The sequence below is a fragment of the Maylandia zebra genome, linkage group LG4 (assembly GCF_041146795.1).
Source record: "Maylandia zebra isolate NMK-2024a linkage group LG4, Mzebra_GT3a, whole genome shotgun sequence".
In the NCBI taxonomy this organism is placed as follows: Eukaryota; Metazoa; Chordata; class Actinopteri; order Cichliformes; family Cichlidae; genus Maylandia; species Maylandia zebra.
Window position 1 is genome coordinate 10381861 of NC_135170.1, and position 26123 is coordinate 10407983.

General features: G+C 42.9%; 3 protein-coding genes, 1 long non-coding RNA gene and 1 other non-coding gene across 7 annotated transcripts; 3 read left to right on the forward strand and 2 right to left on the reverse strand.

Moving 5' to 3' along the window:
• Nucleotides 1-1758: 1758 nt before the first annotated feature.
• rpsa (ribosomal protein SA) lies at nt 1759-4540 on the forward strand. Its single transcript, XM_004562944.2, has 8 exons — nt 1759-1846; nt 2612-2782; nt 2893-3011; nt 3254-3499; nt 3766-3894; nt 4004-4166; nt 4272-4307; nt 4400-4540. The coding sequence occupies exons 2-8, from the start codon at nt 2650-2652 to the stop codon at nt 4495-4497; spliced, it is 924 nt and encodes a 307-aa protein (XP_004563001.1). The 5' UTR covers nt 1759-1846; nt 2612-2649; the 3' UTR covers nt 4498-4540.
• Nucleotides 3046-3184, forward strand: LOC111500789 (small nucleolar RNA SNORA62/SNORA6 family). The gene has a single exon (XR_002721248.1). It is a non-coding gene; the product is annotated as a small nucleolar RNA SNORA62/SNORA6 family (small nucleolar RNA).
• A 1200-nt stretch (nt 4541-5740) lies between the features above and the next one.
• Nucleotides 5741-9404, reverse strand: LOC101481096 (uncharacterized). Its single transcript, XR_191482.3, has 3 exons — nt 9292-9404; nt 8155-8199; nt 5741-7658 (listed from the first exon to the last, which is right to left on the reverse strand). It is a non-coding gene; the product is annotated as an uncharacterized LOC101481096 (long non-coding RNA).
• Nucleotides 9405-9424: 20 nt separating this feature from the next.
• ubn2b (ubinuclein 2b) lies at nt 9425-22519 on the forward strand. Of its 3 annotated transcripts, none has more exons than XM_004562948.6 (17): nt 9425-10064; nt 10613-10741; nt 12649-12750; nt 13205-13336; nt 13457-13560; nt 14069-14558; nt 14690-14760; nt 14851-14980; nt 15981-16087; nt 16169-16279; nt 16837-16980; nt 17147-17197; nt 17279-17321; nt 18300-19583; nt 20882-21089; nt 21594-21662; nt 21918-22519. In XM_004562948.6, exons 1-17 carry the CDS (start codon nt 9753-9755, stop codon nt 21962-21964), a joined length of 3534 nt encoding a protein of 1177 aa, XP_004563005.1. In that variant the 5' UTR covers nt 9425-9752; the 3' UTR covers nt 21965-22519. The 3 variants fall into 3 exon arrangements, with proteins under 3 accessions (XP_004563005.1, XP_004563004.1, XP_004563006.1); XM_004562947.5 differs by having other exon boundaries at nt 9426-10064; nt 13454-13560; XM_004562949.6 differs by lacking the exon at nt 21594-21662 and having other exon boundaries at nt 9426-10064; nt 13454-13560.
• A 1035-nt stretch (nt 22520-23554) lies between these two features.
• trir (telomerase RNA component interacting RNase) lies at nt 23555-25544 on the reverse strand. The gene is made up of 3 exons (XM_004562946.5): nt 24675-25544; nt 24234-24305; nt 23555-24159 (listed from the first exon to the last, which is right to left on the reverse strand). Exons 1-3 carry the CDS (start codon nt 24972-24974, stop codon nt 24052-24054), a joined length of 480 nt encoding a protein of 159 aa, XP_004563003.2. The 5' UTR covers nt 24975-25544; the 3' UTR covers nt 23555-24051.
• Between the last annotated feature and the right edge of the window lie 579 nt (nt 25545-26123).

Sequence of the window (26123 nt, forward strand, 5' to 3'; positions counted from 1 at the left end):
CATGGTGTGTGTTATCCCTTTGGGAAGCAGCTATCAGAAGACTGGTACACTGTGGTTATAAAGGGATAGACATGGTTAGTAACAACAGGCTGTGGCATTAAAATGATGCACAGTTGGTACTAAGGGGCCATGAAAATAGCCTTCATATCACAAGACAGAATGGATCCATGCTTTCATGCTTTTCATACCAAATTCTGACCCTACCATCAGACTGCGCAGAAGAAACAGACAAATCAGACTCTTCTATTGCTCATTTTGGTGAGCCCAGACAAATTGTACCCTGTTGCTGCCATTTGATTGGCTGATTAGATATTTTTGTGTTAACAAGCAGTGTCTGATAAAAGGACTGGTGAGTGTACATATTTTTCTTAATTTAGTGCTCAGATCAGCTTGCCAAAAATAAGAGTACTATTAACACAAGAACACGCCCCTGACATGCATGACTGTGTACTCTTTCCTTTCATTAACTGAGGTGTATAAAAGAATAATCAGCTGTGAGAGTTCAGGTGTAAAACTATAAAAAAAAAATAGGAGTGTTTTTAAATGATTACAAAGCTGTTGCTCAGAATATTGTCACGCACTGCAAGAACATGAGGGCTGTTAGAGATAAGCGCTGTACCAGTGCACAGGGAGGGGTGCCACGACATGAAATAGGACGGTACAAAGAGTGTAGCACTGTCAGTCTAAAGTAAGAAGGCTATTTAGGCTGAAATAAACAACTGAATTAATGAATTTAGAAAACTGTTGGCTTTGTAGATCAGCATCTATAAATGATATACAGAATACACTTAACAGACCTGATTTATGACTTTTCCACTCATATTTAGGGGTGATCGATCATGTTTGAAATACTTCATCATATTAAAAATCATTTTAACAAGTTGCATACTTCAGTCATGTACAAGCTGAGAGTCAGCGACTTATAGTGTTTGACTTTATGTCAGAATTATGTCCAATTATGCTGTTTGTTAAAGTTATGTATTATTTGGTGCTCTCAAGTTACACGGCACTGTTTTCAGAGTCTGTTTTTGTTTTGTGCCTTTTTTCTACAGCCATGAGAATTGGCTTTTGTTTTGGTAGGGGGTTGTGAAAATATTTTATTGCATGTGTGTTGGACTGCTTTGGTTATGAAGTTATTTAAAAAAGGAAATCCAATGATTGTGAGGGGTGTTGACATCCCACCTTTTTTACCCAGTCATTTAGGTCACATTCCCAGAAAACAGCTCCAAAACATCTCAGGCATCTGGCCCATGTCCATCACCTCTAATGCCCTTGAAATGTACCCAAACCCCATTTTTCGGTGAGCCCATTAGTCCCACAGAAAACTAATCAGCTGTCTGTTCTGTCTGTGTATTGCCTCGGTAATCTATTGTAATTTAATTTCAAATATAGGACCATTTCAAAGAGGGAACAACAGCAGAGCTCTCTACACACAAGATACGTTTCACTAAAACAATTTCACAATCGTGTACATATTATGATCCCTTTGCCTGGAACACTTTATCTCTGGCAAATATGTTAGGAACACAGGTCAGTCTTTCACCGAGAAGTCAGCGTCTCAGCATTGTCTTAATATGGTCTTTCCATCTCCATTGTCTTAATATGGGATACCCATCCGACCCGTGAGCCCACCTCTGGTTACCTCTGCTCCTACCATTGAAGCACGTGGAATTAAAACTCCACCTAGTGGCGAAAATGCGGATGTTTCTCATTTTTTACCTCCTCCCCGCCTTCGGTTTAACCAGCCAATCACACGCTTGGAAATTTGGTATAAAAATAACGTCATTTCCTTCAAGCGCCCTCTTTTTCACCGTGTGGTCAGATTTCCATACGGCGTTGTTTCGTGGTGAGTTTAAACCGGCCTATTTAGTCATTTTAAATCGAAAGAAATAGTCAAAATTCGTAAAGTTATGACCGAGGACAAAGAACATATACCGTGGGTAGACAGGCGCAGACTACCGTGCCCTAATTTTCTTAATTTTCAACGCATTCATGATGCTAACATTTGTAGCTAACATGCTAGCTGCTGACACGCGCTCTTCCTCTGTTTCTCGTGCGCCTCGCCTCCATCCAATGAACAGCGGCAGTGACGAGATTTCATATGATTGTAATTGATATCTGAAGACGATGGCAACCATACACATGAGTTATCATGACTTTTTACGCTCCAAGTGGCCTTTCGCATCCAAGATACCTCAACTTAATCCCCGCGTTGCTGCTTAGCTTCCTTTAAGTAAGATACGAGCTTCTGCGCCTTCACCCCTCGTAGTTATGTTTTTCCCGACCTTCCTAACGAGATCTGCATATCGTTTGCGCTCCCTAAATGGCTGATGATTTAATCCGGAGGCTAAATTGACTTGACACATGCGCGTTTGTGGGGTGAACATGTCTCCGTTGTGGCCTGCTGCAAGAGCACACACTAAGGGAGCATCTTCACTTTGCTAAGAGCTACTGTTCTTGTGCTCAGCAATGGGTTTTTGCTGTTTTGTGTCTGATTAGAAATGCACTGATGTAAATCTAATTTTTTGGATGCTTCTTGTCTGGTCGTGGGTGTACTATTTTGTCTCTTTTGCAGCTTGTAGTTTTTCTAAGTCTACTTTTTTCCCCACAGCTCTCCCACTAACTCGTAACGCAGGGAAAGCGGTCACGATGTCCGGAGGTCTGGATGTCCTTCAAATGAAGGAGGAGGATGTGCTGAAGTTCCTAGCAGCGGGAACCCATCTGGGAGGTACCAACTTGGACTTCCAGATGGAGCAGTACGTTTACAAGAGAAAAAGCGACGGTGAGTGGTGTAGCAGTCATCTGTGCTATGACGATGGAGCTTTTTGATTACTTTGTCCCTGCTGCGGCTTTACATGCAAATGACAAAACTTGTCGTGTTTTGCTCACTAGGTGTGTACATCATTAACCTGAAGAAGACCTGGGAGAAGCTGCTGCTGGCAGCCAGGGCCATTGTTGCCATTGAGAACCCAGCTGATGTGTGTGTCATCTCTTCCAGAAACACTGGCCAGGTAAAGTTCTGGTAAAACTGACTCATTGTTGTTATGTGCACACTGTTAAAACCTGGCACTTGCGTTGGTGTTCAGGTGTCGGAAGTGTGCAAGAGTAATCAGGCCGGGATTCGCTAACACCATAAGGACAACTGTCCCATGAATGGGGTTTGATAGTAACCTGAGCCACAGTTCTTTTTAAAAAAAATCTAAGTTATTATTTCTGTTGCGATCTCAAGTAAAACCTGTACTGTCTGTTTCAGAGAGCAGTGCTGAAGTTCGCCTCTGCCACTGGTGCCACTACCTTCCATGGTCGTTTCACCCCTGGTACATTCACCAATCAGATCCAGGCTGCTTTCAGGGAGCCCCGCCTCCTGATTGTGACAGATCCTCGTGCTGACCATCAGCCACTGACTGAGGCTTCATACGTAAACATCCCCACCATTGCCCTGTGCAACACTGACTCCCCGCTGAGATATGTGGACATTGCCATCCCCTGTAACAACAAGGTAAAATTCAGTTAGTTTAAAACAATGACGAATGAGTCTTTGCACACACAGCTAGAGCCCTGCTGTTTTGTCTGTGCAGTGTGTGGTGTAGAATGTGTGCTAAATAAAAGTGCCTGATCGCCAACTTCTTTTCTCTGAACCACACCAGGGAATTGGAGTTGAGGTCTTGCCACAAACTCTTTTCTACAGCTTTATGCCTTTTTGAATGTAATGAATCGCAGTGCAGCCCCGACAGGTTTGGATTTGACCCTATTTGTCTGTTTCAGGGTCACCACTCTGTGGGTCTGATGTGGTGGATGTTGGCCCGGGAGGTCCTCAGGATGAGGGGAACCATCTCCAGGGAGCACCCATGGGAGGTCATGCCAGATTTGTACTTCTACAGGGACCCTGAAGAGGTATGACTGGCACACTCAACTTATCTAAAAGTACTGAAGTGGCTAGAACCAAGTGCATGAGGCATACATCCTGCTGATACACTCACTAATGCTTATTATGTGCTTGTAGATTGAGAAGGAGGAGCAGGCTGCTGCTGAGAAGGCTGGTGTTGGAAAGGAGGAGTTCCAGGGCGAATGGACCACCCCTGCACCTGAGTTTGCCCAGCCTGAGGTGGCTGACTGGTCTGAGGGCGTTGCAGTGCCATCTGTGCCCATTCAGCAGTTCCCTGCAGGTGAGATGATTTGCTGCTTTGTGTTTAACTTGTAAATGCAGTGTAAGATTTTTCATTAACTTTTTCACACTTAATGGTTTAAACTTGATTGGGATTTTATTACAGCACCTGCCCCTGTCAAGCCTGGTGAGGTCTATACTGGTGAGTTTTTATATGGATCTTCATTACCTTTGTGTATCATGTGTGCTGTTATAGTCTCTGAACTTAACACCTTTTTTCCTGTTCCATTCTAGGTGAAGACTGGAGTACTCAGCCTGCCACAGAGGATTGGTCCACAGCACCCACTGCTCAGGCTTCTGACTGGGGTGGCGCTGCTTCTGACTGGTCTTAAAATTGATGCTCATGTCAACAATAAAGTGTTTTTTACACTTTGACTTTGATTTGCTGTTTCATCTGATATTTACAATTAAAAGTAACGAAAAATGCACTAAATAACCAATTAAGAAGACTCTAATGTCAGTGTTTTGATGGGTTTTCCACAAAATGAATACAGCTGTGGGAAATAAGACTTCATTGAATCATAACATCGCAATACAGGTAGACTGGAAATTATTTGGCTTCTTTGTCTAACTGCACCTCACTGCTTTTTATATTGGCTGTGATTTAAAGATCCAGTGGACTAGGCTTAATTAAAAAAATGGCTAATCAGATTATGCATTGGCATTAATCATACCAAATCTATTGCATGTTAAAAACTTAGTGGTTTGCGAATGTGGAATGGGTTGTACCAATTGTAGCACCTTCATGTGTGAAGTAAACATTTCCTGTTTGAGACTACACCCCGGTTTTCTGCAGCTCCACCTGCAGTGGGTCATATTCCTTCACTAGCCAGTTGGAACCTAACCTTAAGTAAAAGGGCCCCTGCAGTTATTTTTCCCTGACTAGGTTGGAGTAGGATGAAATGCATTGGATTATATACCCAGAAAAATAATAAGGGGAATCTGTGGCATCATTAAAAGTTGCACCACTTATTTCTTTATATTTGGCTGGGGAAATGGGAACGGCAGTTTGCTGACGTGTCCAACCATACGTGGAAATGTTAGTTTTCCCAAAGATGCTTTCAGTTATTATCACACTGATTTGTGTTTAAGGGGTCTACTTTCTCATAAGTTTAATTTTGATTAAAAAGAACTTGATACTGTTCAGTGGGTATTATGTTACGTGTTCTATAGTTCAGGCCAGTGGCGGGGGGGTGGCGGCTTACTGGGCTTAAGCCCAGGTTGTTTTTTCAGAAGCCCGGGGTCTTTTGGAGTGTAATTTTTTCATAGTTAGATGCCTGGCTGACAACTGTATAAAACAAAAACTACACACAATATTCGAATCACACGAGGGGGCGGGGGGAGCTGCTGCCTGCGAGTGCGCTGCTAGAGAAACGCAGCCAGGCAGACGGAGGAGAACTGAAGTTCGACCAGGTACCAAAGCAAATCATTCGTATTGTACAAATAATGTAAATATGACGGTGTATCGCGAAAGATTGATATCAAACTGATCACTTGACTCATATTACCTTACTTGTTCTTCAAGTAAATCAACAAATGGTGAAATGAAAAGCCGAATGCTGTTTCTTTAGAGAGTCTTAGCTTACATGTGTGTTTATTTCATATTTTCAGTTGTTACCCTCCACGGCTAAATAAATCAGTTTCAGTAATGCACCGATATACAAGAATGGACATAAGGAGCTTCTTTCAAAGAAAAAACTCTGTTAGATGTTATTTTATATATTATGCTTTGTATGTTGTTCAGTATATTTCTATGCAAAACAAGAGGAACTTCAATACACAGCAGGATATTCACAGTTGAAACCAGATATTTACAGACACTTTATGGAAAACACAAGAACATTTTTTACTGTACAACATCAATTTAGAGTAAACTTGTTTTGTTTTGGATAAATAAATATTGAAATATCTTTTGAATTAGTTAAATGTCAGAATAAAGAGAGACAGATCTGTCTATTTTTATCACTTTCATCAAATTTAGGAGTACATGTACACTAAGTTGTTAATTAATAAGAAAACTCCAGATGATTCCATTCTGAGCTGAAGAAGCTTCTGATAGGTTAGTAGAGTCCATGTGAGTAAATTTGTGGCACACCTGCAGATGCATATAAGGCAAAACACAGAGCCTGTTTCTTTGAAATGGGAAAATCAAGAGATGTCAACCAAAACACCAGAAAAAGAACTGTGGAGCTCCATAAGTGTGGCTTAATTTTGAATACAATTTGGTGCCATTTACAATTAAGAAATACAGATAGTTTCTCTCTTTACTCTTTATATTTATCAACCTAAAAAAATAAACATTTAGTCTGATTTGATGTTACAATTAAAAAGTATCTGTTTTTATCTGGAGAGTATGTAAATATCTGGTTTCAACTGTATATTTGATGATGTTGGTGTTTGGCTTGATTGTCAGCACAAAGAGGGAGAGAGAGGAACAGAGAGGGAGAGAGAGGAACAGAGAGAGAGAGAGGGGAACAGAGAGGGGGAGAGAGGAACAGAGAGGGAGATGGAGAATGAGGACAGAACAGAGATGGAACAAGAGCAGATTTCTGACTTTTCTGTGTAAATTTAAGCATGTAACACACTTTTGATTATCGACTGCTAAAAAAAACAGAAAACTGGAAAACGTAAAGACACAATGTAACTCCAAGTCAATCACACTTGTGTGAAATCAAGCTACAGGAGGCCATAGGAGAGCAACAACCCAGCAGCAGGACTGATACCTCCTGCTGCAAGGAAGAACAGGAGGAGCACTGCCAGAGCTCTGCAAAATGACCTCCAGCCGGCCACAAATGTGCATGTGTCTGCTCAAACGGTCAGAAACAGACTCCATGAGGGTGGGATGAAGGCCTGATGTCCACAGGTGGGGATTGTACTTACAGCCCAACACCGTGCAGGACGTTTGGCATTTGCCAGAGAACACCAAGATTGGGAACTTTGCCACTGGTGCCCTGTGCTCTTCACAGATGAATGCAGGTTCACATTGAGCACATTATGACAGACGTGACAGAGTCTGGAGACATGATGGAGAACATTCTGCTGCCTGCAACATCCTCCAGCATGACCGATTTGGCAGTGGGTCAGTAACGGTTTGGGGTGGCATTTCTTTGTGGGGCTGAACAGCCCTCCATGTGCTCGCCAGAGGTAGCCTGACTGCCATTAGGTACCGAGATGAGATCCTCAGACCCCTTGTGAGTCCATATGCTGGTGTTGTTGGGCCTGGGTTCCTCCTAATGCAAGACAATGCTAGACTTCATGTGGCTGGAGTGTGTCAGCAGTTCCTGCAAGACAAAGGCATTAATGCTATGGACTGGCCTACCCGTTCCCCAGACCTATATCCAGTCGAGCACATCTGGGACATCACGTCTCGCTCTATCCACCAAAGCCACGGTGCACCACATACTGTCCAGGAGCTGGCGGATGCTTTAGTCCATGTCTGGGAAGAGATCCCTCAGGACACCATCCGCCACCTCATCAGGAGCATGCCCAGGCGCTGCAGGGAGATCATAGAGCCACACACACTACTGAGCTTTATTTGACTTTAAAAAAAAAAAGACATTACATGAAAGTTGGATCAGCCTGTAATGTGTTTTTCCACTTTAATTTTGAGTGGGGCTCCAAATCCATGGGTTGTTAAATTTGATTTCCATTGATGATTTTGATGTGATTTTGTTGTCAGCACATTCAACTATGCAAAGAACAAAGTATTTAATAAGAATATTTCATTCATTCAGATCTGGGATGTCTTATTTTTGTATTCCCTTTATTTTTTTGAGCAGTGTATTTCTGATAAACGAAGAGTGTGAAACTGAAGTTGGATCCACCTTATTATATAGTTATTGGGCTATATGGTTATTTGTTACATAGACTATGGTGCACATACAATCAAAATGCCCATTCTTTTCTTTACTAACTAAAATGTTTAATTACTTGGGCTAATGCCAATAATAAAGTTACAGACTATGATTATATGAAATGTGTATACTTACTGAAATTGCAGTATTTTAATGATGTACAGTCCATATTAGAGAATCCTGCAAAAGTGTAAAGAAATGGCATAATTAATCCTAGCGTGTTGACACAGTCCTCTGTACATCTTACTTGATTTGAGAGAAATATTATAAAGCATTAATATATGTTGTCCAGTGCTGAGGCAGAACCACTCAGTGAAAAATAAATTTTCCTGTACTCTTAAATCTGAATACAGATTATTTAATATTGGAGTAAATCAGTAGTAACTCCAGATTTACTTGTGAAAAAGTACACAAATTAAAGTACCATCAGTGAAAACTGCCACAGTTTTACTGAGAAAGATAACGACAAACAATCAAAAGGATAAAATAAAAAAATAAAAAAGGCACAATTGCATCTAAAACACAACACGGCCTCACAACAACTAGAACATGATGTCTTTTAGTCAAACACATGCATGCTCTGTGCTCATCACACTGTGACATTCCATTCTATAAAGTGACACCGCAGATAATATGTGAAGCACAATATTAGTAAATTAATACTTAAAAATTCATACAAACGACATGCATCAATTAAAAAATGTCTCATATCATTAAACCTGATTTCTTGCAACTCCAAAATGAGCCTGAAAAAACGAAAGAAAAATTAAAGGCGTCTCACGGATGAAGTTAAACGGCTTAAAACTAAGATTTTAACCCTGGTGGAGAAATCGTTGAAAAAAAGAGCAGGACGAGGCTGCCAAGTTTAAAAATGAAAGAGATCCAACAGTCAAAAGCGGAAAAACTACAAATTCTTTTCCTCCGGAAATCGGAGAAGTTTGAGACCAACAAATATGAGGAAATAAATCTGTCCATGGAGAAGAAATGCAAAGATTTTGAAGATAAATGCGATTGAGAGAAAAACACGGGAGCAGAGAGATAAACACGTAGTTTTGAAAGGGACTTGGATAATAAAGCGTTATGGAAAGATTAAGATTAAAAACCCTGGACACATAAAGTCGGACAAAGGAAGAAGCTGTCTAGTGTGCAGCACCTAGAAAGAGTCATTAAGATGAAAAACAACAAAGTGCCTAAAGATATAACTTAAATGTATTATTATATTTTCTCTTTGTAGTAAACAGCTGAGATATCCTGGCTGTTCAGAACAATCACCTCCTCCACGTTCGCGCTAGTCTGTCAGGTGGGCGTGTTTCTGCGCTGCCATTGGACAAACGCGGTTCCCCTTCCTCTCTGCCTTCCGCTTTCTTTTCATATGCACGCCCAGCCTCTGAATAATGATAATAATGATCAAGATGGCTACTTCAGAATCCTCCTTGCGGTAGCTAACCACCAATTTCATGGAAGCTGTCAAAACTGCGATTTCCTGCAGTTTAAGTCACTCGTAGGCGACGGGGGCTGTTCCAGGGATAATACTGTATGGATTAAAACGGGCCGAGGAGCGATAAAAGTCATTGTGTTGCCCGCAGCACTCATTCCGAGGAAGCTAACTAGCTGAGCAACTAGCTAGCTCTTACTTGTCGACCATCTCCAGTTTAGCTCCCCTGCCACTGGCGGCTGAGAGGAGCGTGGCGCTCCAGGTTTTGTGTGCCCGGACGTCGGAAGGAGAGCGTCAAATGGCAGAGCCGAGGAAAGTGCCGTTCGTCACCATTTCCACCCTCAACACCACCCCGCCGCCGACCCCGGAGACCAGCAAGAAACGCCGCCGCGAAGATGAGGCCGTCGACATCACTTTTGGGAAAGATGGAGGTGGGAGTGCGGTCGGGTCAGGGGGTGGCGGAGGTCTGTTCGGCAACGAGAAAGGTAGCGACGCGCAGAGGGAGGAGAAGAAGCCCACCGTCCGCCTCAGCCTCACGCTGAGCGAGCCGAATGAGCGAGGGTCCTCCGAGTTCAACTACGGCGAGCTGGTCCACTCATCTCTTTCTCAGGTTAGGAGAGCAGAGGCAGACACGGTGGTGTTAGCGGGGGGGCTAACCGGGCACAACTCCGGTGGTGGTGAACCCGCGTGCATGTTGCACTTGTTGTTTTGTTGTTGTTGTGGCTGCTGAACTTTTGTCTGACAGGATTTGCAAATAAAGTAGATCACACTGAGCCCATAAATACGTGATGTTCATGTTCCTTATGTATTTATTTATTATGACCTTTAGATAGATTTTGGAGAGTTTGAAGCAGTGCAGTTTAAAAACGCAGTCTGAATGCAGGCTGAAGTATTTTAAGTGTCAGGGACACTGGACCCTCTTATTATTACCATCCTATCTTGTTACTCCTATGTCTACATCTTATGTTATGACCGATATAGAGGTGTCCTACTTAATCCACACAAGACAAAGAGTTGCTGTAGTGAGAACCTCCCTACTTTTTCATTTATTTTTATTTTTTATGCAGGTTGCATGTATTGCCAGGTGCGATTATGACGTTGATGTTGTTGTCAGCCTTACGTATTTACGATTCAAGTTGCTATCCTGGTGTTCCTCAGGTAAAGCCCGTGGGTTCTGCTGTACCCAAAGGACTCACTCCTCCGCTGGACCCCAGTGACCCTTTTGCAGATGATGAGAAGGAGAGGCGGGAGGTAGAAGAGCTTGCCAGAAAATTTGAAAGCAAATATGTAAGTAGCAAAGTAAACTCGGGCCTGTTTGCGTAACACCAGTTGAGGACAACAGTCGTCCAAAGTCGCTTTATGTTGTAAGGTAAAGACCCTAGAGTAAAACGTGAAGAATGTTAGCGTTTCCTGCCTGACTGCTAGTCAGGCGTTTGAGGAATTATTCAACCCTTCATGGTTTAAAAATCTAATTTTTGGAAGCTTCAAAAATGTAGGCTTAGTTCCAGGGTTGAGAAACAGTGTTAAAGCTATGTTATCACTTGATAACAAGTCTTTTCTAATATTGGCTTTTACAAGCACGGGAATGAAGCAGGCTCCATAACAACATGCAAATTAGTGGCGATTCTGAATATTTCACAACAGCCAGAAACGAGACTAACGTCAGAGTCATGTTAGGGAAATTCTAGCTATTTGAATGCTAGGTTTCAAGTTGAAGTTGTTGAATGGTAGCAAAATGTTTGTCCTGGATTTCCCTTCCTTCTGTTTGGCTGCCTGCTATCTAATAACCGCAGGGGTCAGTGGAGTTGAATGATAATGTGACTGAGAGACCTTCTCTGGAGTTTGAGTTATCATAATTTAGCATTTCTGAATTGGTTCTAAGAGAGAGAGAATTTGCTCGTTTACTTTTAGTTTTTATTGTTTGAAAAGTTTACTTTCAGTTTTAGTTTTTATTTGCATGAGAGATGTTTTGGTTTTTTGTTTTTTTTTTTCTCCTTCACATCATTATTTAATAGAGGGCACAGTGAGACTGCTTTATGTCAGCGGTTGATTTACTGTCATAGAAATCCTAAGTTTCAATAAATAATCAGACTGAACTTTCTAAACGTAGAAACGATTTCAATTGCACAATATTGTTTTTGATTAGTCTAATTTTTGTTTTTATTTTAGTAATCTATTATTATCATCATTATTGTTGTTATTATTATTTTACCATACCTAGTTTTAGATCAGTTTTAGTTAGTTACAGTGGCGCCGTTTTTCTTCCACTGACTGACCGGCCAATCAAAAGGTGACTAAAACTCACACAGGTCGATGGTTCAGTGGCAGTTCTACAAAATGGTAACAATGTAGAATAGAAACATTCTGATGTCTTGTTGTTGAAGAGTCACTGATATGTGTGCTGTTGTGTTTGATTGTATCTTTTCTGTTAAATTAATTTAAAAATAATTTCTAAATTTTGTGACTGGTAGGATTTTGTTCTGTATACAGTTTTCTTTTAAAACTAACAGACAATTTAGAAATCTAATAAATAATCTTGAGTTAAAAAAAACATTATTAATTTAATTTCTTGCTCCAGGTGACTTCTGCAGTTAAGACGAGGTTAAACAGGCTTTTACTTACACACACGTGTTGGTTTTTGTGTTTGAGCATGCATATCATTTTTAAATTAAGTAAATATTTTTTTCCCAGTTAATGTATTCCTAGTTTTGCTTGGCATGACAACTCTTTTAGCTTACATGATTCGAACTGGTTAAGAGCTGCAAACCTTTTCTTTCAACCTCTAAAAGTTGATTCTGTTCGTCTGGACGCAGCGTTTTCAGTGGGAGAAACGTTTCGTCACTCATCCAAGTGACTTCTTCAGTCTGAGACAGAATCAACTTTTGGAGATTTACTTACCTGGATGATTGAGCATGACTTTTCTTTCAGCCATAAAGGCCCCCACAGGGTCCTCTGGATGATGAAGTGTCCTTTTCAAAAGTAAAAGTCTCATGTTTATTGTGATCCATGTTTGGTGCTTCCTGTACCCCCAGTACCACAGCGGGACAAGCAGCGCCCCTGCCTCCCTGTACTGAAGCGCTGGTTCTGCTGTCCATATTGTGGTTACAGCTGAATCTGTGTGGGTGATTATTGTTGCGTGTTTCTGTTGTATTTTTAAATATTTTGTGATCTTTGTGTTTACTGTCCATTTGCAGGGCGGCAGCTCGAAGAAGAAGAAAAAGGACAGAATGCAGGATCTCATTGACATCGGCTACGGCTACGATGAAACCGATCCCTTCATTGACAATTCAGAAGCTGTGAGTTTATTCTTTTAAAAAAATTAATCTTCTTTATTGGCGTTCATCAGAATAGGTTACGTTTCAGGTCTCTTTGCCAAAGATTAAAATAAGTAACGACCTTATTTGTAATGAAAGTAAAAAATAAGTGTAGTAAAAAGATGATAAACATTCATGTTGTATTAAAATAATAATGAGAAATTACAGTAACTTTAATATAAAGTCATGGTTCTTTGCTTTGCTTCATTTCCTTTTGTCAGTGGATGCTTTTGATCTGCAGTAGAAACAGAAGAATAAAAGAAACTGGATAAGAGGGAAAACATTAAACAAATAAATATATAAGCTTTAATACTGAGAATAATATTAGTAAAGTTTAGTATTATTATGTGTAGTCGTTTGGAAGACTGACCGTGGGAAGAAGACTGTTGCATCATAAGAAAACAAGCAGTTAATTGTAATTCTACCCCGTCCTCAGTATGATGAGCTGGTACCGGCCTCTCTCACCACTAAACATGGAGGCTTTTACATCAACACGGGCACTCTGCAGTTCAGAGCTGCGTCTGACTCTGAGGGAGAAAACGCGGCTGGAAACGATAATCATTTCAAGGTAGGTGCTTGGTTCTCTGTGCACTCTGTATATGAACAAATAGTTAAAAAGAAAAGCTGTTGCTTTGCTCCTTGTATTATTCTGTGCCTTTTTTCACCTTTTGTGTCTTATCTGCAGAAGATGAAAGACGGTGAAGAGCGAGTGATTAAAAAGCGACGGAAAAAGCAAGATGGTGGAATTTTGGAGGAAAAGAAACCCCGAAAAAACAAAGTACCAAAGTCTGGGTGAGGTTTTGACCTGTAATCCTGTATTATAGTTATTTCAGTAAGTAGCTAATTCGTTCCTTAGATAAATTAACATGAGGTGTTCGTTTAAGAATAAGCATTGCTCCTCGTTGTGCCCGTCCCATCAGACAAATAAAGGAATATCTACATTATTCATTTATTTAAAAATAGTTCAACACTACTTTTTGGCTTTTACATGGGACTTGAACTTTAATTTCTGAGGTGAAAGTCCTCTATATAATTTATTTTACCACTAGTTTTTCCCCAGAAGGCATAAGCAGTACTTGGCCTAAACTTCTTTGTAGTACTTGTGTGTTCTGGTCTGTTATTGGCTGAAAGGAGGGTAGGAGGCTAGTTCCGTTTTATGCCACTTTAATTACAATATACTAAACGGTTAGTAAGAATTTGTTGTCCAGTGATGTCAGTGAAACACTGCTGTAACCACAGACCTTATCCCAACGCTGTGCCTTAAACGTCTTTATTCTCTGTGCTTCTTTGGTCTCGGCAGCGTTTTAGCTTTAAACCGGCCAGAAAAGAAGAAGAGGAAGAAGCTGATGAAGGATTCCCTGCACCTGGCCAACATGCTGCGACGCTTCACCAGGGAAAAGGAGGAGATGCGCAAGAAGAACATGGCCGCCGCCGGTCTGCCGCGACCTAGCCCCAAAGTGCCGAACACCAACAGTGCGCTCCTGAACACCCATCCCAAGGCCGCTGGCAGCAACGAGTGCAACATGGCCGACCTTTCCGCAGACCCTGCTGTGATGTCGCTGCTCGGCTCGGCCAACAACGACTTACTGCAGGACATGATGGGTGACCTGGACTTTGGGATGCTGGACTCGCCTCAGCCTTCCAGCCCGGCTCAGGGGGAGAACGGCTCCTTTGGGATGGGACACAAAATGGGAGGTAGCCGGGCGGTGCAGAGCAGTGTGATTACCCCTCCTCCTCTGCCCTGCGGACTTCCAGACCCACTCGCGAAACGCATTGAAGACCTGAGGGCGGTATGAGCCTTCTACCAGCTCATATTTATTTTTTTTTATTAAATAATTGTTAGTAAGAGTGTAAATTAAATGTGAAGTAGACTGCCTACATAACCAGTCCTATTCACTGCTGCGATGTCTGTTTGTCACAGGCGTCCCGTCTGTTTGATGAAGAGGGCAGAAAGAAATTCTTCACACTGGACATGAATAACATCCTACTGGAGTGAGTACATTCCTTCATTTTGAATTAGTGCGGATTAATTTGTATAAAATCAATTAAATGTAAATTTGTGTTTGTTTCTGTGTGTGTCAGCATCGAGCTGCAGGTTCAGGAGCAGCCCACAGAGGTGCGTTCAGCTGTCTACTCTCACCTGGAGGCCTTTGTGCCCTGCAATAAAGATGCTCTGCTCAAACGACTGAAGAAGCTCAGCCTCAACATACAGGTGTGTGGCAGCAAGTGTTCTTACTGTTAGAATGAGTTTTGGTAAAACGGGATCCCAAGAGGTCTACGATTTGCATTTGACATCACTTAAAGGTCCCATGTCCTTCCACTTAGTGAAGATGCTATGAGCACCATTTCTACCAGTCTCAGTGTCTGTGGCTTTAAGTCAGACTGGAACAGCTGCTGCACGTTCTTCTTTCAGGAAAACACTTCTATGAGTGACTGGTTCTGCCTAAGGTGTCTTCCTGTTAAAAGGGAGTTTTTCCTCCCCAGTGTTGACAACTGCTTAATCATTCATTCACAAAGACAGATTTAGTGTGAATTTGGCTGTATCAAAATGCAACAGCAGCAAATGGAGCAAAAAGCTAAGTGAGTTTAACTCTACTGAAGCCCAAACGCAGAGTAACACACCCAGTACTACTCATTTTGTTCTAAATCAGCTCTTAGGTTTTCCTCAGTTCATGGATGTCCCTCAGAATAACATTCTGCCCAGAGCTCTGACCTGTGTGCATGCGATTAAAGCATTACATTACCTTACCTTACGTTAGTGACATTAACCCTGCTAGATGCTAACACGGTGGTCCCATCTAAAACTTTTTATAAGAGAGCCGCTTCAGTTCATTCACAAAGAGCAGACCGACAGCAGCTTAAGGCCCTGACTTGTTTTTTGTTGGCCAGAATATGTTTTGCTGTTGATCTCCACAGCAGTACATTTAGCATCTGTGTTGCTATGATGCTCTCCTCAGCACACTCAGCAAACATGCCCATATGCACCCACAATGGATAGCTGTGGGTGAACTGCGGGTCTGTGTAGGCAGTGCAAACCCACACTTATCCCCCGCTTGGGTGTTCACGCAGGACTGACAACAGTCGCAAAAAATGGGCTAAACCTGTTATGAGGCAACTGCTGCATTTGTGCAAAAGCTGTTGTTTTTGTGTCTGTGTGTCCATTATTCATTTCTGTATTGTCCTTATGAGTGTTGATTTCTCTCGTTGTCCAGGATGACCGACTACGAACGCCCCTGCTGAAGCTGAAGTTGGCGGTGTGCAGTGTGATGCCAGAGCAGATCGCTCGATACAACATGGACTGCATTGCCAAAGTTGCAAAGTAAGGACTCGCTCTGGGCTCTTACTCTGAGCTCACATATCTTTTTTCCTTAATCTAAAATGTTTGTTTCTTTGCTCGCAGGCAGCAGTCTGAGGAGGGAGAGAAAAATGGCTCGGAGGATGACGATGAGGAGAAGCCGGGGAAGAGGGTGATAGGGCCTCGGAAGAAGTTTGTGTGGGATGACAGACTCAGGTCAGTTTCCTCTCTGTGCTCACAGGATCCATCCTTTCCACTCTACTTGTTTTCTTTATTCAGCAGTTCAGTGCATTCTGGTAGCTCTGAGTGGCATAAAGCTGAGATCTAGGGCGCTTTATCCATATCGAGAGCATCTGCTGTGATCCCACGCCTCTGGAAACTCTAGGACACAAAAAACAGCCATCATTGATCATATATCAAGACACATCTGGTAGTGCTGGGTGTGTGAATACATTGCAGTACATGCAAAAAATCTTTTATTTAATTTTAACAAAAATTGCTGTAAAATGAACATGATGTGGCTTTTCATTTTAAAAGATCCTCCCCAGTTTTTACCCATCAGCCTTTTATGGTATATTGTAATGTCGTCACCTTGCCAGGTGGGTGGGTGATGTGGACTTCAAGGTTTGTGAATATGTTAACTTGAGAACTAAGCAACGTAGGAATTTCAAATTCATAGTATAGGTGTATTTACTAATAATCTCAGACGAGTTAGAATCTCAGCGACCTCAACCTCAAGATCAGAGGTCAACTTAATGCTGTTTGCCTTCCAGGTCACTGCTGTGTAACTTGGTGCGGGTGAAGCTAACCTGCTACGAGCGTGAAGGCAAGAACACGCTGTCTCTGGAAGACTACCTCAAAGCCTTCATGGAGACTGAAGTCAAACCCCTCTGGCCTAAGGGGTGGATGCAGGCCAGGTGTGTGACAGCAGCTAATGCGATTTCTGTGGTTGTCCAGTGATTATAATAGCGGCTATCTTTCTCGTATGTTTTCAATCATGGCTTAAATAGAATGGTAATGAAGAAGTAATTCCCTAATATTAGTGCTTGTTGTATTCATATTTCTGTATTTCCCCATCTGCAGGATGCTGTTCAAAGAAAGCATCATGGCTCACGGTCATCTCACTGGCTACACGTACGTTTTTCACCTTACTATTAACCTATTTTCTCATCACTGATTTGTTCTAATAACTCATTCAATTTTATTTTGTTCCAGAGCAAAGAAGAAGATGCTCCCTGTTCCCAAAGCCAAGCCAAAGGTTAGTTGAACTTTCAAGTTAATCTGCAATCCATCTGTCAGCAGAGTGACTTTGTAATGGAAGGGCTCTTGATATAGAAGGGATGACTGCTACACATTTTACACTTGCCCACTTTGATCTAAAGTGGGCTGGACCAGTGAAACACTCGTTTTTGTCAGTGTAAAGAACTTTAGTGACTAATATAACTCTCTGAGATAACTTAAAATGAGAAAAAGAAGCATAGTTTCAACCATACTTCTTAGTTTTTCTACATCATAAAGAAATGCAGCTATGGGAAACCAAAGAAATCTGTCGGCACGACTCTTTGGACCTAATTTGTATGAAATAAATGTAAAATTACAAAAAGGGTTCTGGTAGTGCACTACCCAGACTGTCCTGCTATTCCTAATTACTTTGGTGTAGCATGAATAGCCATGGGGGAGGTTTTTATCAACAGGAAAAACTGTAAAACTTATTCAAATATAGTTAAATGTCGGCATGCCCTGCTGTGTCAAGTGCACCAGATTTGAATCTTTGCTGGGTCAGCTCTGGCCATTATGTTTGACACCTCTTCTTCTTTTGTTTTTGTTTTTGTTTTTTAAAGGTTTAGATTCTAAATGTGTTCTCATTAGAAACTGTACAGCAGCTGGAAGTTGGAGCAGAAACTCTGGACAGTAAATTGTGAAAAACACAAGTTATGCAAATGATCTATTCAAAGTGAAACTTTGTCAATAAGGTTAAAGTTCTCTCACGGTGCTCGGCTAACGTTATCTCATGATGCGTGAAATGAGCCCTCTTGTATTTTAATGTGTTTGATAAAATATCAATATTTGGGTTTGTGTATTGATACAGTATCGCCATGCAGAATATTGTGATACTGTTGTTGTGTTTCACCTGCTACTCCTAGTATATGAATGATGATTTCAGATTAACTTGAAGAAACATGGCGGTGCTCTTAAATGTCGCTAAAAGTATATTTGTGTCCTCTGTATTTTCCAGGAGGCTGTGTGGGTTCGTCACACCACACCCTCAGCAGGTGCCACTCCCTCCCCTGCTGCCCAGGTCGCCACGCGTCCGACTCAGTCACCGTCTGAGCCCATATGTCTCGATTCCCTCGATGAGGCTCCCTCTCTGGACTCCATCTCTCAGGCCTTGGCCATCCTTGGCAATGCAGCTAAGGGCCTGGCCCAGGGGGACAGCCCCCCGTCCCCAGATAAACCCAAGACTGTCACCACCCCCTCCGGCCTCCACACCTCACCGGTCATCCTGCAGCAGAAAAAGAACTCTGTCAGCACTCCCAATAGCTCCAAAGCACCTCACTACATCTCTACCTCTTCGTCATCCTCCACCTCTTTGTCTCGGTCTCCCTCCGTCACGTCCTCTCCTCTGCCCTTGGTCAGGGTGGATGGCATAGGGGTTGTTAAGGGCACTGCGCAGGCGCACAGACATTTACTTTTAAACACGCAGAGACCTTTGAGTGTGGGTGTGACTAAAGCCAACATGCCTGCCTCAGTGTCTCCACCTAAACCACGTCCACCGCCCACTGCGTCTCCACTAGTGGCACCAGGATCAAAGACCGGGGTCTCCACTGCCCCTTCTGGGCTCCTCAAAGGCAGCAATAATAACAAAGTCAACAGTGTTGACACTCTGATCATCACATCACCTCGGCTACACACCCTCTCATCGCCCTCAGTCACAGTCCAGAAAACATTTCAGACACCTCACCTGCCCCAGACTCCCCAGAGTAAATCCTCCTCCTCCCTCTCGCAAACACTCCCCAGCGTACAAGCACAGCCACAACCACAGTCTAACTTCATCACCCCTATGCACGCCACTCTCACCAAGTCCACCCACAGCAGCATCCCACCCATCGTCAAACTCACTCCCCGCACACCCAACCCCATCGTCACCGTTGCCACCTCATCCTCAGCTTCCATTTCTCAAAGTCCCAGGTCTCAGGCAACCCCGTCCCTACACCAGTACCCTAACAAAAGCCCAGCAGGTTTCCGCCCGCCGTTCTCAGGTGCCCAAGGAGGAGTGAACAAGCCGGGGCAAGGCAGTTACACTCCTCCAGGCAGCCAGAAGACCCCCAACAGCAACAGCAGCACCAACACCAGCCTTATTAACACCTCATCCATAAGCAAGCATTCAGGATCCAGTGCCTCCCCCACGACAGCCTCTGCCAATCAAGGTCAGCGCCAGAGGTCTGGGGGCGGGACACCTCAGGGCGCCAAGCCAGTCACATCTGTCCCAATGTCATCCGTCTCTTCTCAGCTGCCACAGGTTTGTAGTGCCAGTATGGCTAGATAAGGAAACATGTAGGATGTACATCTGGAAAGTGTTCACAGTGCTTCACATGCCTTATTCGAAAATGGATTAGTTTCATATTTTACCTCTGCATACAGTACAGCATAATGACAAGCAGCAATTATAGCCTCAAGTCTTTTTGAGAATGACGCTGCAAGCTTGGCACACCTATTGTGGGGCAGTTTCTTATTATCCTTCTTTGCAGAACCTCTCAAGTGTCTTCAGATTAAATAGCTGTGCAGCGACGCTCATCTTCAGATCCAGAGATGTTCAGTCATGTTCAAGTTTGGGCCACTCAAGAACACACAGAGTGATCTTGAAACCCCTCTTTGTTATTTTGGCTGAGTGCGTGGTTTCCTCCAGACATGATGCTTCAGACCAAAGTGTTAAATCTTTGTTTCATGAGACCAGAGAATTTTGTTCCTCGTGGTCTGAGACTCTTTAACTGGCTTTTGGCAAACATCATGTGCCTTTAACTGATTCAGTTGATTGTTGTAATGATGCAGAAATGGTTGTCCTTCTGGAAGTTTCTTCTTCTGCTACAGAGCAATGCTAGAGCTCAGTCACCATTGGGTTCTTGGTCGCATTACTGACTAAGGTCCTTCTACCCCGATTCCTCAGATTCCATTTACAGATGATGTAGGCCACTGTGCTCATTGAGACCTTCAATGCTGTAGACATTTTATCTGTACCCTTCCCCAGATCTGTGCCTCGATGTAATCCTGTCTCAGAGGAATTCATGAGAACGAAGCGATGCAGGAATTTCAAATCGATACCATAGGTGTATCTGCTAAAAGAATCTTAAGTGGCTTCGACCTAAAGGTCAAGTTTTCTGAAAATCTTGTGAATGTCACTTAGGATTTTCAAATGGATACGACAGATGTTTCTACTAAAGTCTCAGTGACCTCGACCTAAAGGTCAGAGGTCAAGTTTTCCTGACAAGCTTGTGAACGCAATAACTTGAGAACAAGGCGAGGTAGGATTTTGAAATTGATACCATATGTATCTACCAGCAGGCTGAGGGGTACCACTGGCTACTACCAGCATTTTTTCACTTGTCATTATGTGAAGAATTTTAAGGTGAAAAAATGATTTAATCATTTTGGAATAAGGCTGTAACATGAGACAATGTGGACCAAGTGAAGCTCTGTGAATACTGTGTGGATACACTGTCTGCAGCACATGTACACAGGTGGATTTTTCAACCCTGAATCTGTTGAATGAAACCACTTTCTTCCTGTTGTTAAACACTCCTAACCTGTTTTTTTGCTCAGGTCTCCGCGGCAGGAAGCAGCAATCTGCTCAGCTCAGCCTCGTCTCTTCCGCTCGGTTTTGGGATGCTGGGGGGGCTGGTGCCTGTGTCCCTGCCCTTCCAGTTCCCTTCACTGTTAAACCTGCCTTCGCTGGGTGCAGCAGGCTCCAACACGGCACCCAGCAGCTCTGCAGCCAGTAGCAACCCACCGTTCTCCACCCTGACCCAGAGTGAGTGATGCACACAGGTCACAAGCGCTCATTGTACTGGGGGGGGGGGGGGGGCTTAGATTATGCACCAGGTGCAACTCTGACATTGATGGCAGCTGCAGATTTAACTAAGAGCATTGCTTTCTTTACAATATGACATCATGAAAGCACTGTGTATGTGTGAGGCTGTTGGGGTGTGTGTCTGCTTTTGTGTGGGTGTTTCCTGTGTAGGGCTTTTTTTTGTGTTGTAGTGCGTTCTCATTTATCACCATGTTTTGTGTCTAAATGTAAGCTTTGTAATTAATGTAAGACATTGCATTTTTGTTTGCTCCCCCATCAATTCTGTATTACATCATGCTTCCTCTCCTATCTCACATTTGGCCTCACACTTCTGCCTTTATCCCCTCCTTTCTCCTCCTGCTCCTTCCTCTCACACGTCTCTCCTCTGACCTCCCCGTTCCGTTGGTACTTGTTCCTCCCATCTTCTCCCTCTTTGTTTCTTGTCGCCCTGTCCTGTCTCCTCAGATCTGTATAAGAGCCTCCAGTCAGGGTCTCAGGTTGCTCTGCCTCCTCACTTGCAGCTCGCTTTCTCAGGTAAAATCTGACCCTCGCTCCCTCCACCTCAAAAGCCTGCTCCTTTGCTCTTCTGCTTTTCCTTTCAAGTGTCTGATGTTCTCTGTCTCAGGTTGTCCCCCCCTCCTCCTCTTTTTATTTATTTATTTTCTGTCCGGTCCTGTTCTCATCTGTTGGTGGCAGCATGCCTTACTTTAAAAAAAAACAATTTTTTTCCCCCTTCCCTCTTTGTAATGTTTTTGTTGAGATTTCAAACACTGTGCTGTTCCCGTCTAGATGTCAGTCAAAGCCAGGGAGGTGATGCTAAGAGGAAGACTCTATGATCCAGCGGACCCAGCTGATGCAGTCCAATTAAACGAGGAAACGTTGGGACAGCCGGGACGCACAGACCGCACATAACAGGGGTCTGAATTACAGACTTTTGCTTTTAAGATCAGCTCAACTATCCACAACTACCAGTTAAAAATAACCTTTTTAAAACAATGACAACTTTTAAATCTTTGAGCTGTTAAATAAAATGGCAAATGCAGTTTGCCAATGTTTACACAATAGACCTATATCACTGTGGACAGGGAGGAATGAATGAATGGGATTTATAGTTGATTGAGGTGTGTGTGTGTGCGCTTGCTGGGACTGTGTGCCTTTTGTATGGCTCCCTTTCTGATGCATGGTCAGTGTGTCTACTTGGTGCTGTTTTTATCATAATGTAATTATCACTGATACCTGTAAGAAATGTAAACAAATTGTTGAATTTGAGCTTTTTTTTTTTTTTTAAGAGAGAGCTGTACATGTTTTAATTGTACTTGAATTCCTGGATAAATTTGTTCCTGTATAGAACTCAAACTGACTTTTAATTAAAATCTTTCTCTTCAAATGAATCATTCAAGCTGCATTATGAAAGTCAAATGAAGCTGAAGCTTCTATATCATGTTGACCCCTGGACCATAGACTGTATATAAAAGCTGGACATAAAACAGCATTTTTGGCCATTACTATCTTGGTGTTCAGCTGTGACAAATGAGAGGTGGATCTGACTGGAAGCTGAAGACAATGCAGACTTGTGCAGAGTCAGCGTACCTACTTTATCCACTGCTCTGGCTTTAATGGGGACCATCCTTTGTGAAATAAACATGTTTTATGCTGTATGACTGAAGTAGAGAGTGAGCCCATACACTATTCGAAGTGTTTGCAGACATCATTAGAATTGATTTTGTTTTCCCAGATCTAACTCTCTGTTAGCATCATTAGCTATTTTTATTGCCTCCAATAGAATGATTAATGTGGCGTCTCTCCCAGGTTTAATGTCCAGACATCCACAGATTAGGTTTGAATGTGAGATGGCTAGGAAACAAATTATATACTGTGCAGTGACTGGAGTTATCTTAAAAATAAAATAAAACACATCTGTAATTTTGGGCATAAAGAAAAAAGTAAATAGTGATGTCTGGAAGGGTTAGGGAAATTGGTCCAATTGAGATACAATTAGTAGAGAGAACATGTTGGATGAAAGTACATATTGTGGCAAAGACAAAGGTCATTTAGCAAAAAGATGATACCAAAAACAAACTTCAGTCAAAACAATGCCTGAGATAACCCCACCCAATTGAAATTACAAGGCTAGCCATTCGTATATTGCTACACAATTTGGATTATCTAATAAAAGAATAGAATTTTAAAAAAAGGCCTGATCTTAAGCCTTGTGTTCTGCAGTCTTACTCAGCACAGGAGTGTCTGGAACACAGGACTTTTATCAAACTCTGTTTAAACACTTGCTACATGATTATGGCTAATAATATGGCAAAATACTACAACATGGTAAAAAGGCAAGAGCCCAGAAACTGTGTCCCTGGATCCTTAACAAGCAAATACAATCAGACCTGATTTTGTAAGCAGAGTCAAGAAAGAATGCAGGCTTAAAACATTTCAACATTGCCTTCTCTTTTCAGACCTGCAAACAACAGCCATCTTTTACATACAGTCTCTGCTCCTCAGATGCCTTTACAGTGGTATTTATGAGAATGTCGAAACACAACATGACACAATTATAGGCAGTGTAGATTTAATTGAACCCTTGATTTAGCTATTAAATCAACTTAGTCCTTAATGAAACCCCAAATAAACCAGACATGAAAAATGTAAAAGGTCCTCAATAATAAATGTTCAAGTGTCTGAAATATTTTTTGACATCAACTCAAATGAACAGAGTCCAACAAGTAACAAGCAAGACAAAAACAATTAAAAAAAAAACAAAAAAAGGGGGTGGGTAAATCTAAGCAGTTTGTGAATGATGTAAAAATGAAGGGCAACTCGAACTGATAGTACAGGAGGCGAGGATTGGCAGGCCCTCGTTGAGGTTGTCCCAGGTAGTTGCCCCCCACCAGCAAAGCACTTCATTTCCACCTCCTGGAGCCTACTTGACCAGAGGCCTGGTTTTGTCGTCGTCGCCACACTGGTGGGCTTTGTACTTTTTCACCTCAGCCATGTACTTAGACCAAGCATCGCTCTTGCCTGGCTCAGCCTGCAGGGGAGGAGGCAGAGGTTATCACCTGTGGGAACAACACAATCAATATTGCCACCTTCCATCCCACTTACTTCTGTGTCTTGTTTCTGCTTCTTCGCAACAATGCCGGTCTTTAGGAACACACCGCCTCGGCGCTTCCCCACCTGGGTTAGGGGATAGAAGACTGAAACCGTTATACGAGCTCTTGCACGTGGACTGCCAATGAAGGAGACTACACCAGAGCAGAAGGTCTACACTTGTCTCGCGCCACCAGCGAAACCATCAGTGAGGATCATCCCTACACTTTACTAAGCTATTGTTTGTTTTACACCATCACTGTGGGTGATTTTACTGAAATATCTCAGGGATAATACAATCACCGGCATATGTATGAAACACTCATAAAAATGACATGTCAGCCATCAGAGTACTAACTATGGTGCCAGTAAGCCTGCTGTATCAGTGCATAGTGCTTCACTTTGGCTGTGAGTGGAACTACTGCTCTCTCATCTTACAACTGCTAAACCCCTTACAAAGCTCGTCACGGGTGGGGCCTTCTTTTCCACTGGTGTCTGTCCTTGCTCGGTGGCTCTGGCATCTCCACCTGTTTGCTGCATCTCCTTTTTCCTCCTCTCATCTTCCATCTTCTTCTTGAACAGCTCCATGAAGCTGCCGTCGTTAGCGAACACGTTGCCCCCAGGCATCAGGGGTTTGCTCGATGGCTGTGCGGGGCTGCTCGAGGGGGACGCGGGGCTCCCGCAGCTGGACTCCTCGCTGCTGCCGCCACCGCCGCCGCTCGTTTGAGGTTTGTCGTGTGCGCGTTTTGGATCCATAGTTCCTGGGCAAGCAGACACAGTCTGTTGTGTGTTAGCTGTGTAACACGTATGGCTTTGTTGTGTGGTTGGCCTTAGCGGAGAGCACTGCCAGCACGCCTCAACCGCAGTGCAATACGAAAACCTAAAGTCTATTTAAAAATAGATCAGCTGCACAGTCCAGTGTGGGGATATGGTCTTTGAAAAATAAGGCGAAGTGTAAAAAAAAAAAAAGCCAAAAGGCTTTAAAAATGTCAGCCCTCCCTCTAGCACACAATCCCCGGGCCCCGACAAAAACAAAAGCAGGCGCTGGTTTAGCTGCTAACGCGGCTAACAGCTAATGCCCGGTTCGGTAAGACCACTGCAGACGAACAAACTCAACTACAGCCTCCCAGTTCATGTGCGGAACCTATTAAGGTATAAGCATACCGCTGCGGCTCACCTAAAGGTTCAAACACCTGCGACAAAGACAAGAAGGGTCAAAATTTGTTCTCGCAGTTATCGCCAACTTTCACAAACCGTCACCTTTGCTCCGCCATGTTTCATTTTCTCTGGTGACATCACGTGGCAGCTGTGTAGCGCCTCCTGCTGTGCCGGAAGTGAAATTGATACTAAAATCACATAACAGACGGTTGTTGGCTGGAAACTGCTGGCTCTCAGGTCTGCTTCTGTTGACACGGTACAATTTAATACACCCAGTTTACACAGCCGAACATGAACTCTGTCCTTCACTCTGACAGTGACGTAAACTATACTCTGTGCTATATCGCTTAAAATAAAACCTCACTGTATTCATTGTTTTTAGATATTGATTAGGATTGTCAGGAGCACTGTCATTAATCCATTCAATTTACACTTGTATTAAAAGGTCAAGCTGATCAGTTCACATTATGCAAGCTTATTTCATACTTCAGTCCTGTGCAAAAGTCTTGAGCCACACCTTATTTGTTTTTGTGTTGATTCCAAGAAGGAAACGGGGGCCTGCGCAGGGTGAACTCTTCCTATGGTAGCTGGGATAGGCTCCAGCACTCCCCTGCCGCAACCCTGATAAGGATAAGTGGAAGAAAATGGATGGAGGGTGGAAGCTGGACATGTGGTGGACAAAAGACAACGTGGCAGGCTTTAACCAATAAATAAACAACCATAAAATAGTGGAAACCCAACACAGGA

What these genes read in the sequence shown, in the direction of transcription:
- rpsa (XM_004562944.2), top strand. Translation starts at nt 2,650, where the DNA reads ATGTCCGGAGGTCTGGATGTCCTTCAAATGAAGGAGGAGGATGTGCTG. An exon ending in TTACAAGAGAAAAAGCGACG is followed by an intron (nt 2,783 to 2,892) that starts GTGAGTGGTGTA and finishes TTTGCTCACTAG; the next exon opens with GTGTGTACATCATTAACCTG. An exon ending in CTTCCAGAAACACTGGCCAG is followed by an intron (nt 3,012 to 3,253) that starts GTAAAGTTCTGG and finishes TGTCTGTTTCAG; the next exon opens with AGAGCAGTGCTGAAGTTCGC.
- ubn2b (XM_004562947.5), top strand. Translation starts at nt 9,753, where the DNA reads ATGGCAGAGCCGAGGAAAGTGCCGTTCGTCACCATTTCCACCCTCAAC. An exon ending in AAGGGGTGGATGCAGGCCAG is followed by an intron (nt 16,981 to 17,146) that starts GTGTGTGACAGC and finishes CCCCATCTGCAG; the next exon opens with GATGCTGTTCAAAGAAAGCA. An exon ending in TTCCCAAAGCCAAGCCAAAG is followed by an intron (nt 17,322 to 18,299) that starts GTTAGTTGAACT and finishes TGTATTTTCCAG; the next exon opens with GAGGCTGTGTGGGTTCGTCA.
- trir (XM_004562946.5), bottom strand. Translation starts at nt 24,974, where the DNA reads ATGGATCCAAAACGCGCACACGACAAACCTCAAACGAGCGGCGGCGGT. An exon ending in CCCCACCCGTGACGAGCTTT is followed by an intron (nt 24,306 to 24,674) that starts GTAAGGGGTTTA and finishes CCCCTAACCCAG; the next exon opens with GTGGGGAAGCGCCGAGGCGG. An exon ending in AGCAGAAACAAGACACAGAA is followed by an intron (nt 24,160 to 24,233) that starts GTAAGTGGGATG and finishes CCTCCCCTGCAG; the next exon opens with GCTGAGCCAGGCAAGAGCGA.